The 13,411-nt window shown below is 35.4% G+C and overlaps 1 protein-coding gene across 1 annotated transcript in view; it reads left to right on the top strand.

The window, feature by feature from the left end:
- Positions 1-1,333: 1,333 nt before the first annotated feature.
- LOC104613809 (TBC1 domain family member 22A-like) overlaps positions 1,334-13,411 on the top strand; it is a gene marked incomplete at both ends in the record, with an annotated part of 34,365 nt that continues 22,287 nt past the window's right edge. Inside the window, 3 exons of the mRNA XM_010286318.1 lie at positions 1,334-1,390; positions 3,596-3,936; positions 4,705-4,884. Coding sequence (XP_010284620.1) covers positions 1,334-1,390; positions 3,596-3,936; positions 4,705-4,884 — 578 coding nt within the window. The remainder of the gene's footprint in view (positions 1,391-3,595; positions 3,937-4,704; positions 4,885-13,411) is intronic.

Below are 13,411 nucleotides of genomic sequence, written 5' to 3' on the forward strand. Positions count from 1 at the left end.
CTGCGGAGAATGTGCTTTTGATTATTTTTTTGTTTTGTTTTGTTTAAATGATGTAGAGAGGATTGCTGTTGCTTTACATTTGGATGGATTCCCCTCATGGTCACTCATAGAGTGTTTGAAGGAAAAGGCAGATTCTGTCTGTATGCGAAAATGGAAAGTGACACCTGACCCTCACGTGGGAGGAGAGCAGGAGAGCGCAGACTTGACCATGCAGCATATGGTGCACAGTTGGTAGAAAGACTGATGGTGAACTGACTTTTTGATTTGCATGGAGTCACATGAAAATTGATAGCATTTATGAACCACAACCCTCAGTCATCTCTAGGGCTAATTTCACTAGTGTTAATACTGCTTCTGTAGTATAACTTTGAGCCTCTCTTAAAATTTGTTATTACTGCAGTCTTTCTGGTTTGGTTCCATCTCCGGTCTACTAAGGTTGGACTTATTTATATTTATGGTCTGGAGAATGGTTTTGATCTGTCAGGAGGGCATGTTTGTCTCCTTTTATGTTGTTTTTAATACGGGGTTAGGTAGATGTTAATGTTGTATATGATTTGTTCCTCTTGCAATCAGGGAGTTTTGTAGTAATAATTTCCATTATGAAGCCATGTGTAAATTCTGATGTGTTTTCTGTGGAGTTTTTTTACTTACGAAATAATTTTATAGCTGCAAACTGTGAGGAAATGAACTTTTAGTTTTCAGAGTTTTAGTACTCACATAGTAACAGCATGTTTTGTAATGTTAGAGATCATAGTGAATAAGTCTGTCTTTGGAAACTTACTTATTTCAAAGCATTTGTTTTTAATGCTCCCATAGCTTTTATTCTGTAACATGCCGTCTTCTGCATTTTTCTTTAAATTTAGCAGCCTTGTACTTTAGTAACAGTTAAGAATTGACTGGTTGGATTTTGGGTGACAAGTGTGCATAGAAGATTCAATCTTTGCAGACATTTCTTTGAGAATTTTTGTTTTTTTGCAAGAGATAAATGAAGAAATGATGAATTGGAAAAGAGAAGGAATTTAAAAGCAGTGTAGATTGTTATGTGGAGTTAACTTTTTTTCTCGTTTTAATTGCTGGTCAGAAACATAAGTCAGCCTAAGTTAGCCTAAGCCTCAAAAAGAGCTCCTGTTCAGCAAACTTATGATTTTTATTAAGTTTGTTTTAAGATACACTTCAATTTCAGCTTCAGTATTTGTAGTGATATGTGGGATTCTTTGAAATATAAAACTGTTGGAACTTTTCAGTTCTGTTTATTATTGACTATTAACTTAATACAAAGAAAAGCCTGAAGTGTTTTATTATTTTTGTAATAAGTCTCTTCCTTTTCCTTTAGTATTCAACATGTTTATGGAGCTCAGCATCCGCCTTTTGATCCATTATTGCATGGAACGTAAGTTAACCTAATATTTAAATATTCCAGGTAATTTGGATCTCTTCTGCCTTTTCTCCTCTTTTTCTTCCCTGTTGGCTATAAAGCTTATTGATAATCTTCCTTTTTCAATTTTTGTCATAATCTTGACTTCTCTGTTCTAACTTCTCTTCTGAGACTTCCTGATGCTTACCATATGTGGAGTAATAAATCAGCTGTTCGGTTCTTAACTAACATAAGTTGCCAACTTTTATCTGTTTGCAGTCCCTTATAGATTGGAAATTGTATGGCAAATACTAATCTTAATTTAGCAGATGAAGCTTACAACTCAGATGTGAGCAGCTTTCCTGCATGCATCTTTCTGTTGATGGACTGCCTTTATTTGTCTACCTATAAGAGAAAAGAGTCGGGTTGTGGTGTAGATCATTTTGAGGCGAAGGTGCGCATGTTGGTTGTGAGTGAAAAGATAGTAGAGAGAATAGATTTTACAGTGATTTAAGAATTTATTGCCTTAGATCATGGTTATTGGATATCAAAACACAATGTACATGAAAGTGGCAATATTATGTTAAACATCATTAGTAACCAAATAAATTTAATGTTGATAACGCACAACTAATGCAAGTGAATGATTTTCATCACCTTATGGCTGAGTTGTTTAGCAAAATGCTGCATTCTGCTTTTTATATTTTGCTTTATTGCCTTTTTCTTTTTCAAAGACGGTTTATTTTAAGCTTTGTCAAGGACAGAGTTGTTTCTGGTCTGCTGGCAGATTTCATAGCTGCTTTGAAACGAGCATTGGTGTTAAAACAATGTATGGGAGAATTTTGGGAAAATTGTATGACCAATGAAATGAACATCCCAAAGTGGTAGGGACAAAAAATAACGTTAGAAGGAAAAGTATTGGCTTGGAAGGAGGTCATACTTCTAGTGGATCTTTCAAAGTACTGGTTTGAAAGGGCACAAGAAGTAGACATGTGCTAGTTAATTTTCAGATGATCCAGAGTTGAAGGTAGTTGAAATGTGTGACCTTGAGGACTGAAGAAAAAGGAATGGAATGAATTGGTTCAAAATGTGGAGTATATATAAAAAGAGACCTGTTAACAAAAACTAGAAGCTTATTGCTTGACATGATGATAGAAGAGGAGAAAGACCTTGCTGTTTTAGACAATCATGACAAGTTGGGCAAAAGTGTTAGTGTTGTAGTACCTGTTAGGAAAAATATTCCCTGTTAATGCATAACAAAAACGTTAGTGACTTTGTATGAAGACTGTGTGAGAACTTTTTCTGATACCTGATTCTGGCTGCCTGTCTTAACAGGAAAAATAGTTAAGCAGGTGGAAAGACAGGGATGGTCAGAAAGGGTGATTAAGTTAATGGCAGTAACTTTTTTTTTTTGAGAGCAGACAGGGAAACTCTCTCAACTTAACGCCTTATTTAGCTGAAACCTGAAGGGAAATGTGATTGCTCTGAATTACTGTGAGAACAAGTGCCAAGCTAGGGAGGGATACTTGCTTCATGTCTCTTATACTGCATGTTGACAGGAGGACAAAAGATTAGGAGCTGATCAGGGTACACTTAGACTAGTGACTAGAAGAAATATCCTGCCTATGAGAAGAGCAAAGTTCTGAAGCAAATTTGTGTTAGAGTGCCTGAATGGGGAGGAATGATAGATCTAATGAGTTCTAAGTTGAGATTTGATTTGTTTATGACAGTGATTGTATTATGTGATTGCTTATGATGACTTAGGCGTAGGCTTGATGACTTGATTACTGCTTCTCTGTTGTTATGCAGCAATTGCATTGAAAGGCATTGAAATGTCTACACAAGTTCATGAAGCAAGAGAAATGCAATGTGTCCTGTCTATCTTATAAACTGTTCCAGTAGTATTTGTTTTATTTGTCTTTGGGGTTGGTCTTGTTGTTGTTGTTGTTCTTCTGTTTTCTTTTTTTGTTGCCTTTTTTTTTTTTTTTAAGATAAGGGAAGGAATTGTTTGTTAAGCTTCTATTCAAAGCCAAGAAGAGTCAGTTTTTACCTGCCCTTGTTCTCAGACATATTTAGTTGTATGATATCATGGGTGGATGTAGCAGTAACATGAGTGGAGGGCGATAAGTATTTGCTACCTACATGATGTGAAGCATGGACTTTTGTTTTTTGGCCCTATACATAGTGTTGCGCTTACTCCATTACTAGTTCTCTAAATATTGTTTATTTGTTTTTGAACAGCTTGATAAAACCAGGTTCAAAGCCACCTACAACCCCAGTGAAACTAAAGAAAGTCAGCACCTTCCAAGAATTTGAGAGTAACACAAGTGATGCTTGGGATCTTGGGGATGATGATGATGAACTCTTAGCAATAGCGGCTGAAAACTTAAATACAGAGGTGGTCATGGAAACAGCGCACAAAGTAATTCAGAATCACAGCAAGTTACAGGAACAACATAAATTCCAGGAAGAACATCTACAGGAGGAAAACCAAGTAGAATCTGCAGAGCTAACTTCAACTGTGTGTGGTGATAATAGGCTTGTTAAATCAGTCAGTGAAGGTCATACATCGTGTTCATCAGGTATGTTAAAAAATGGAAAAGATGTTGAAAATCAAATGAGGAGCGCTACAATATTTACCCTTTAGGACATTAACCCTTTCCCAACCTTTTCTTAATACCACAGGAAAATATTAACCAATACTGATTTATTTGAGAGAGATACTGCATGCTATACTAAACCATAAAGCATGTGTATGAGAAATAAATGGGTGAGGAAAGAATAATTAAACTTTTTTTGTTTTCAGCCTTAATACATTCTTAGTTTTGGAAGGAAGTTGCAGTACTGAATGTATTTTAATGGTTAACTGCACAAAGATATATGCAATTTAATAGTATTCCTACTACTGTGAAGAATTGTTATTAAAAAGCTACTGTATAAAGTATATTGATGTATGTAACCATGCATGTGGACTGGGAAGTTCATCCTCTTGTGATCTGGTCTGTGTTTATATGTTAAGCTTTAAAGTAATCAACTGCAGTGGTTTCCTAGTCCTTTCTTAGAATGGTGAGGGGGATAGAAACAATTTTCACTGGCACAGAGATTTTTAGAAATCAATTAGCCTTGCTGTTAGTGTGATCTCTAATTGATGTGTTTTAATTGTGGAATACTGCTTGGAAGAGGAATGCTCCTCCTGCTAAATCAAAGTCCTTTGAAGTCCAAACTTGTGCTATGCTTGAGCTTACATTTCTCCAAAATGGAATTCTATTTTAAATTTACAAATGAAATTCAAGTTATTAGTAGCCCTTTCACTAGTTGAGGCTAACTGTTATGCTTCTTTTTCCCTTCAGATAATGCTAGTGAAAATTCTTCCATGCAGAGATCACAGTCCCTTCCCCAAACTTCCACACCTCCATTGGTGAGTGGAACGGCAGACTATAATACCTCAGTTTCTCCTGCGTTAACTGAAAGAGAAGCGTCCCGATTAGACAAATTTAAGCAGTTACTTGCTGGTCCCAATACAGATCTTGGTGAGTATTTCTTATAGGAGCTATGAATTACATCTAAATTGTTCTTTCACTATAAAATTTTCCTGTTTGGTATACTGTTCTGGCTGATGGTTAGGTTAGGATCTAATGCTTTTAACATTTAGAATTGATCTTGCAAAAGAAAGAATATAATTGAATGCTTGTAGGATTCATGCTTGTAATATGCAATTTGCATACATCTCCCTAATATGTAGGGTGTTGGATGGCTTCTTGTTCTTTTCTTTCTTACGTTATTTCTTCCTACTGGACTAATTTCTGGACAAAAACAAAGTATAATTAGTGGCGTTTAGTGTTAACAGCTCATAATGCAATAGCATGTGGTATAAGAATGATTCTCAGGCTTAAAAATACGAATATGAAAAATGATGAGGCATGGAAGTCTTACTGCTTGTCTACTCAGTGAGCATTCTTCATGTTCACAGACTGATACAGTAGTTCTATGTCTCATCTGTGAATGCTGACTATGTGTTAATGGGGAAACAAATGTATTGTCAGATAACTTGACTGCTCCCTTTGTGCACTCGATTTTAACGGCTGAATAGTAAATACAAGTGATGAGCGGGTATCACAGAATCAAATGGCTTTGTATCCCAAGTGAAAATCTGAAGCAAGTAGAAATAGTACACTGCACTTGGATAAGTTGTCTGGTCACTTAGAAGTAGGAGTTAATGTCAAAATAATTAATAATTAAAATTGACTTAGACCATACTGGAAGGTATCTACAGGAAACTCTTACGGAAGGAAGTAGAAACTGCATGTTTGCAGTTCTTGAATTGACGCTTTCCTGCCCTGTAGTTGTCATGAGACTTCTTCAGTATAATATGGTCCAAATTGTGGCTTTTTTTCTTTCTTTCTGTGCTGTGTCTTATTGTGAGATTGGTGCTAGCAAAGTAGAGCTATGGAACCAGTACTAAATTGATGACACTTAACACTTCAGTGAGCTATAGGACATTCTTATAAAATGCAACTTTTAGTAAACTCTGAGGTGTTAAAACAAATTACGTATTTTATGTAAGCTTGAAAATGATAATCATATATCACTTTTTCTACTTTTGATCTAACAGATGTTATGAGCTATGTGATTGTGACTGACATGAAAACTCATAACTTGTAAGAATGTTGTAATGGTAGAAATCTTTGTTAAATAACGTTACAAAGTCCATAAGAGGGAAGACAAAGTTTAATTTAAACCTATCCATTTTACTTTTGCTGTCTAATTAGATGGAAATACTTTCCCAGTAAATCAAATTTAGGGATTAAAGTGAAATATTTTGGAAGGGAATGAAATAAAGTTCCCACTCTTACTAGGAGTGCAGTCACCCTGACTGTGGTGAGAGTTTAGTCAATGTTATTTAAACAAACTGGGTTTGTGTTTTTTCTGTTGAACTTTCTAAATCTCACATAGAAGTACACATAGGCATATGAATTTTCAGTATGTTGCTCTTATATCTAATAAGCTCTCAATATTCTTTCTGATAGATATCACTAAATGATTCCTTTTCTATGACTGTTTATAGGAAGCTGCTTGTTTCTCTTGCTGTAGAAAATGTAGTGAGTACAGAATTTGAAGTTGTGTGAATTAGAATTTGAAGTCTGGTATTGTTTTTTTTGATACAAATATTTTGACCGTTGTACCTGGGATATGTTCAGTAGCATTTCCTAGTAAGTCTGTAAATAATTAACGATTTTTGTTAATGAAAGAAATGAACTCTTTATTGATGACATACAAACTCTTGGTGATCATGAAGCTATTAGATTAGTAGATCATACGTGATGGTAGTACTTGGACTACATTAAATGTATATATTGGGGAAAGTGTGTATGCATATATACATATACAAATGTGTGTGTATGCATGTGACCATATGTACAGTTCATCAGAATCTGATGTGTGCATGTGTGTATGCATTTTTGAGTTGTTTGATTTAGCTCCATATTACAATGAAGATTGTGTTTAAAAAGGAAACTTGATTTAATGACGGGAAACTGTTGTGTGTTGTGTGTGGTGGGGTGGTTGTTGTTGGTTCTGTGTGGGTTTTTATGGGTTTGGGTTCTTTTTTGTTTTGTTTTTTTCCAGAGTGTATACAGTAATACTGAAAATGGACAAAGGTAGAACTAGGTAACAGGCTCCAAGCTATGATTTGTAGTGAGTAATGAAGGGACAGGTAGCTGTTCTGTTGCAGCTGGCTCATTCTCTATGTGATGTTGTGGTACGTGTGGCTCCTTGTTTTATGTTAGGTCTGCAGATAGTTGTGTTTTGTTTGTCATGATGAATTGAATTAGTGGGTAGAAGTCTGGGAGACATTTTAACAACTATTTCGTTTAATTTCTGAGTGTAGTAGTGTTGGTTTTGCTTGGAAGTAGTAGTAGCATAAGTAAAGTATTTCTGTTGACTTTGTTTTCTTAATACCATTTTGCGTATTGTTGAAAGAGATAGTGGCAAGTCCTTTCAAAGCACTATAAAAATAAATTAATCTGTGGAACTGAAACAATGTCATGGACATAGAATGGAATCATAGCATAGTTTGTCATCTAAATGTTATCTAGTCCAACCCCCCTGCAATGAGCATGTTCAACTGAAGGCTTTTTTCTTATCCCAGCGTGAGAAGTCAACATAGACTAAGAACACGAAGTAATACAAATGACCTTGAAATCCTTTCAGTTGCATTTGCATAATGATTACCCTACAAAGACCATGCATAATGCAATGTTAGTCTTGTGTGTCAACTAGAGGTTGTGAAAGAGAAAAAAAATTCACAAGAAAACTCTCGAAAAGATGGATTATGCATATAAATTTGGAAGTGAAGATTATTTTAGCCACAGCAGTCCACTAATAGGTATTGGAGTTGTGTTTGATTCATAGGTTGGAACAATTTGGGTGGAACGACAACATAGGTTGGAACAAGAAAGAGAACAATTTACTCTGGTTGTTTTGTGCAATTAGCCTGTGCTTATGCTTGCCTTGCGGTCAATTTGATGTAGACTTACTTCATTTCAGGCCTTGTCTTTCCTTGTAATGGACCCTGGGTTACTGAATGAAGATGGGCTCTGTGCTTGCAGGATATTGTGAAGTTGTGGAAATAGATGGGTTTTGTCAACCCTGTCAAATTGTACATTGAGCAAAATAATATACGAGGTATAGTCTGTAATTGGGATATGAATCCACTGGTAAATATTGCTTAAATATATAGTGACAGGACCTTTCTCAAAGTGTGTACAGTTTTATCCAGCAGACACTTACATACACAAAGTTATTAGAGCAAGGCACAGTCTGAGAACACAAACTAGGGGAGGAAGGAAGGAAAACTAAACCTGGAATTCTCAGAATATAAAAGAATTAATTCTTTTAGGTTACTTAACTCCTATTATGAATAAGGACCCTATTTCCATTGCTCAGAAGTGCCCTTAACTATTTTTTTAGTCTTTTGTAGAGCTGAACTAATAAACTCAATCTTGTAATTCATAATTGCCCTTGTAGTTGTTCTGAGTCTTCCCTTAAGCCCTCCTAACACACTTTACTTCTCTGTCCTGCAGGCATTTTTGTTGTTTGCATGATAAACAAATGCAAATGATATGCCATATTTCCATCTGGCACTTTTTATTTGACTATTGCTATGCTGTTACTATCTCTAATATAAATGGGGAAAGCATAATGTGAATTGGATGTCAGGAGTAGTTAGCCATACAGATTAAAAAAACCCCAGTTCCTACAGATATGTTACTTCTAGGTACATGATTTGTGCTGGAGGAGAGAGGTGTTCAAGAGCCCTGTCAGTGTGCTTTCAAGTAGTAATATAATGCAAAGAATGGGGAGATAATCTCATAAAGGTAAAACAACAAAATAATAGCTGCTGAACAAGCTGAACCATGTTATGGCAAGAGATGTGGGCTGATGGAAGGAGCCTGTTGTAAGAAGCAGTTTTGATTGGGGACTTAAGGACTGACCCCCATCAATTAGATCATATTGAGGTATGCTGGGTGCAAATTCGGGAAGCAGGATAGGTCTGGAGGTAGCAGGAAGCTGTGTTTAGTAGGCAACTGGGGAGTGGAGTGTAGGGCCTATGTGTCTGCATAGCCTCCTGGTACCGCATGCTAGGTTATTCAGAGAGAACAATTTACTCTGGTTGTTTTGTGCAATTAGCCTGTGCTTATGCTTGCCTTGCGGTCAATTTGATGTAGACTTACTTCATTTCAGGCCTTGTCTTTCCTTGTAATGGACCCTGGGTTACTGAATGAAGATGGGCTCTGTGCTTGCAGGATCTTTTGCAATTAGTTTATTTAAGAGGAGGGGATGTGACTTCAACAAAGCAGTGTAAGGAGAGTGTCTCTCAGAGGAAATTTCTCTTTCACTGAGGGTCACTACTGCTATGTCTATCTGGTTTCCAATTTAAGTTTAATTCTATTAAATTGTTGGACTTGTGTTTTTAAGTTGTCTTGTACAATATTTTAGGGAGCTGTTTGCTGTGCAAACACGATGTAAGCAAACTGTGCTGATAAAATCAGACTGACTTATAAGAAGTTATCTCATAACCTCAGCATAACAGATGATGATGGGTTTTGTAATATCAATTTAAAGAATAGCTCATTAAAGCATTTCCTTAACTCCCTCTTTATCTTCAAGTCAGCTAATTTTCTGCTTTTAAACACATATAGCTAATGAGTATGTAACTGAATGTCAGAAACATGTTTATTTAAATCAAACAATAACCAAAAGTAAGCTTGGTGTACTGTGTTCTCTTGATTTAATAAAGCTTCATAATGTTGTAATGCTATATGCAACATAGCACATGTATTTCACATTTTTCAAAGTCAAAACAACTTAATTTCTTTAAGATGTAAAGTTGTTTAAGGTGTGTCAAGGTGGCTCTTCTTTCTGCTTAATCACAATGTATTCCAAGTCTAACAAAATAACATATTGAAGTTTTAGCACTTTAGTACTAAATTAAAAAACTTAGCAATTTTTACCTTGGTAAAAATAATAGAAGGCCCTGTAAAAACACCCATGAAAAAGGCAAAGCATTCCTATCTTAATTTACTCATATTGCTGTATCTTGTATTCAGCTTCAAAAGCTCTATTTCTTTGCACTTTTTTAAAACTCATCTATTTCTCTTAGTCATTCTAAAAAGTTCTCGAGAAAGAAAACCTTTGCAGAGAGGACCAGAAGCTGCTGAGTGGTTGCTGTCTCTTAGCCAGTCCTTTGCTATAGAAGTGGTAGATAATGTTGCGAAGTCTTACAGAACATATAAAGAATAGCTGAACCTTTGATTAATCTGACGGCAAAGATTAATTCCATAATTTTACAGGAATTAGAACTGGTATAATCTCACATTATCTCCTAACAATAGCTGATTGCCTCTGTGTACGATAATAAAATACTTCTGGGCTGGTTCTCTAGAAATGAACTTCAGAAAGAAAACTTACTAGATGTTTCTTCCCCCCCTCCCCACCACAGTGGTCATCTGTATTGTTGCAGCAACTTGAAAGGCAGAATTTTCCTATTTATGCTTACAGTTGTTTATACACTCTAGATACTACTATTAATCAGGTTTAATATCTAATCTTCATAAATGTAGTAGCCTGTAACAGCAATCTGTTATGGCCTTAAAAACTGTTTGTCAAACTGATGTTATCAAAAAGTTTCAATAACTTTACAAAATGCATTAATTGGAATGAATTTGAATAATTTTGTTCACAGCCTCATTAATTAGTCTGCACTGACCTGCATCGCGATTTATCTCTCTGCTCCTAGTCCATCCATGTCATTTAGAATTTTATTGTCCCCTGCAGTTTTGAATTATCTGTAGTTGATCACATTAGTGCTTATTCTTTTACCAGTTCATTGATACGTAGTATAAAGTGAACAACACGTGTCCTACCGCTGCTTCATGTGACATGCCATTAGTCATATCTATCTTTTCAAACTATTATCACCAAAAGGTGTCCTCTCTGATTCCTGTTCTCTTCTAGTTAGCTTGTTATCTGTAAAACATGCTTGCCCTTTCAGCTTATAAACAAGACTAATAAAGAAAAGGTCGGTACTCTACCAGTAGGCTTTGGAACATCTTCTCTTTTTTTTTAAATTAAAAATCTTCTGAAAGAAATCAGTGCTAAATATCCATAAATGATTTGTAATTTAATTGCTTTTTGCAGGATTAGTATTTTGTCTTCCTAGTTTCTATGGCTTGGTCTCGTAACTGGTGGTTTCAGGTAATAATCAGCATTTATTCTGATTGCTGCTTTAGTGGGATATTTCAATTTAAAGGTATTAATTTATTATTTTTCATTGTAACTACGTGATAATACATTTTTGAAACAACTTTCAGAGGATTTTGCATAGTTTGTTTCTGGAGAATATAATTCTCTTTTTTTTTAATAGAGATATTTGATTGACATAATAGTCATTGCATTACATAGTAAGTGTGGACATTTTAAACTAGTTTGCTCTGTATTGGACCAGTCTTTAAATTTTTTTAGTAAACATTTTCTTTTATTCCAACTTTTCCTCTCTGTTTTCTGTACCTTCTCTGATCTCAGGTTTTCAGTGTTTTGTGGTTTGGTTTTGGATTTTTTTTTTTTTCAGTTCCTCTTTTATGCCCCCATTTCCTAGTATTCTAAATACCAGTTAAAATAATTAATTTAGTAATTTGCAACTATAACTCCTGAAAGGCAGATAATGTTGTTAGCATACATATTAGAGGAAAATTTTTTTTTTTGCTAAATTTACATTTTCAAAGAAGAAACAGTAGGAAGTGTTGTTGTAGAAATTACAGGAATTACAATGGGTGTCATCTCATATTAACTCATAACGATAGGTGGTTCCCTCTATGCATTATAATAGAATTCTAGGGTGTGTTTTTTAACGATTAAATTAATATTATTTTCTAAATGAAATTTAAAAAGAAAACTTAGGTTGTAAAAGTTACAACAAAGTTGTAGTTATTTGCTGTACTGTTGAATCTGGGTATATAGCTAGCAAACTTTTCTTAAAATGTATCTGCCAAAAATTAATCATGGGAAGTTAGAAGAATTCCATGATCAGAGACTGGTTGTGGTACAGGGTCATATTGAAGGTACTCAATATGACAGTGTTTGTAACTCCTTCCCTTCCTTCAACAGTACTATCAAGGTTATCCATGCAAACAAACAAAAATAAAACCCCTTTGTATTATGACACTTGGAGTTTAATCTGAGTTGTTTATATCTTACGCTTTTTCAATTACTTTAATTTTTACACCCATTGGCTAGAGAAAAATATAGAGCAAACACTTTAATCACTTTAAAAAGTCCATGTTCCTTTAAAATGACCATTTGTTCATTTTTGTTACTCCATGTAGTATTCTAGTCTAACTAGGAAAAAGCAAGTAACTTCATAATTTTCACTTTAGGATAGATTGGTGCACACAAAAGCCATATACATCTGCTTTACAACAATTAGAACTGTGCTAGTCGTATCTTTTTACATTTCAGTGATCTTAAAACATCAGTAAGTATCTGCATCAGTCTCATTTGTGTCTCTCATACACATAGTTGTAAAATTTTAGATGCTCTTGACCGTAGTGAAAGGCTTTATAGTTATGCTTTCTTTTGCTCTCACTGTAAGACCAAGGATTGTGTAAATGTATTTTTTTTTTTCAGCCAGACATGAGAATGTATTTTTGCTTTTCTATTACCGTATATTTTTCAGTATTCAACTTGACTGCAATGTAATGCAGACTCTATAATATTAAGTTTTATGTTTAGCATTGTTTGATGAACATGCAGTATCAGGTACCAGTTGTCTGGTGTCCTGTAGATTAACACAACTGGTATTGTAAGCTTTTTCTTGTCCAAAAAGAGATTGCTACTGAATTGCATGATGTTGTCATTATAGAACTTCTGGTATTCTTTGGGACATACTAAACATCTATGTTTTGATTATACTTACTTCATGAAAACTACTCAACCAAGAAATATTTTCTGGAAGTGGATGGTCAACAATTAGTATCATAGAATCATAGAATGGTTTGGGTTGGAAGGGACCTTCAAAGATCATGTCGTTGACACGTGTCAATAGATCAGGTGGCTCAAAGCCCCATCGATCCTGACCTTGAACACTTCCAGAGATGGGGCATCCACAACTTCTCTGTGATAACTGTCCCAGTGTCTCACCACCCATGTCATAAAAAATATCTTCCTTATATACAATCTAAGGCTACCCTCTTTCAGTTTAAAACTGTCACCCCTTATCCTGTTGCTACAGGCATTGGCAAAATGTGTCTTTCAATCTTTCTTACTATAAGCCCCCTTAAAGTACTTAAAGGCTGCAGTATGGTCTCCCTGGAGCTCCTTTTCTCCAGGCTGAACAAGTCCAGTGCTCTCAGCCTGTCCTCATAGGAGAGGTGTTCCATCCCTCTGATCATTTTGGTGGCTTCCTCTGTACCTGCTGCAACAGGTCCATGTCTTTCCTGTGCTGAGGGCTCCAGATCTGGGCGCAGGACTCCAGGTGAGATGTCAGAAGAATCCCTTCCC

The sequence above is a fragment of the Phaethon lepturus genome, unplaced genomic scaffold (genome assembly GCF_000687285.1).
Source record: "Phaethon lepturus isolate BGI_N335 unplaced genomic scaffold, ASM68728v1 scaffold8964, whole genome shotgun sequence".
Taxonomy (NCBI): domain Eukaryota; kingdom Metazoa; phylum Chordata; class Aves; order Phaethontiformes; family Phaethontidae; genus Phaethon; species Phaethon lepturus.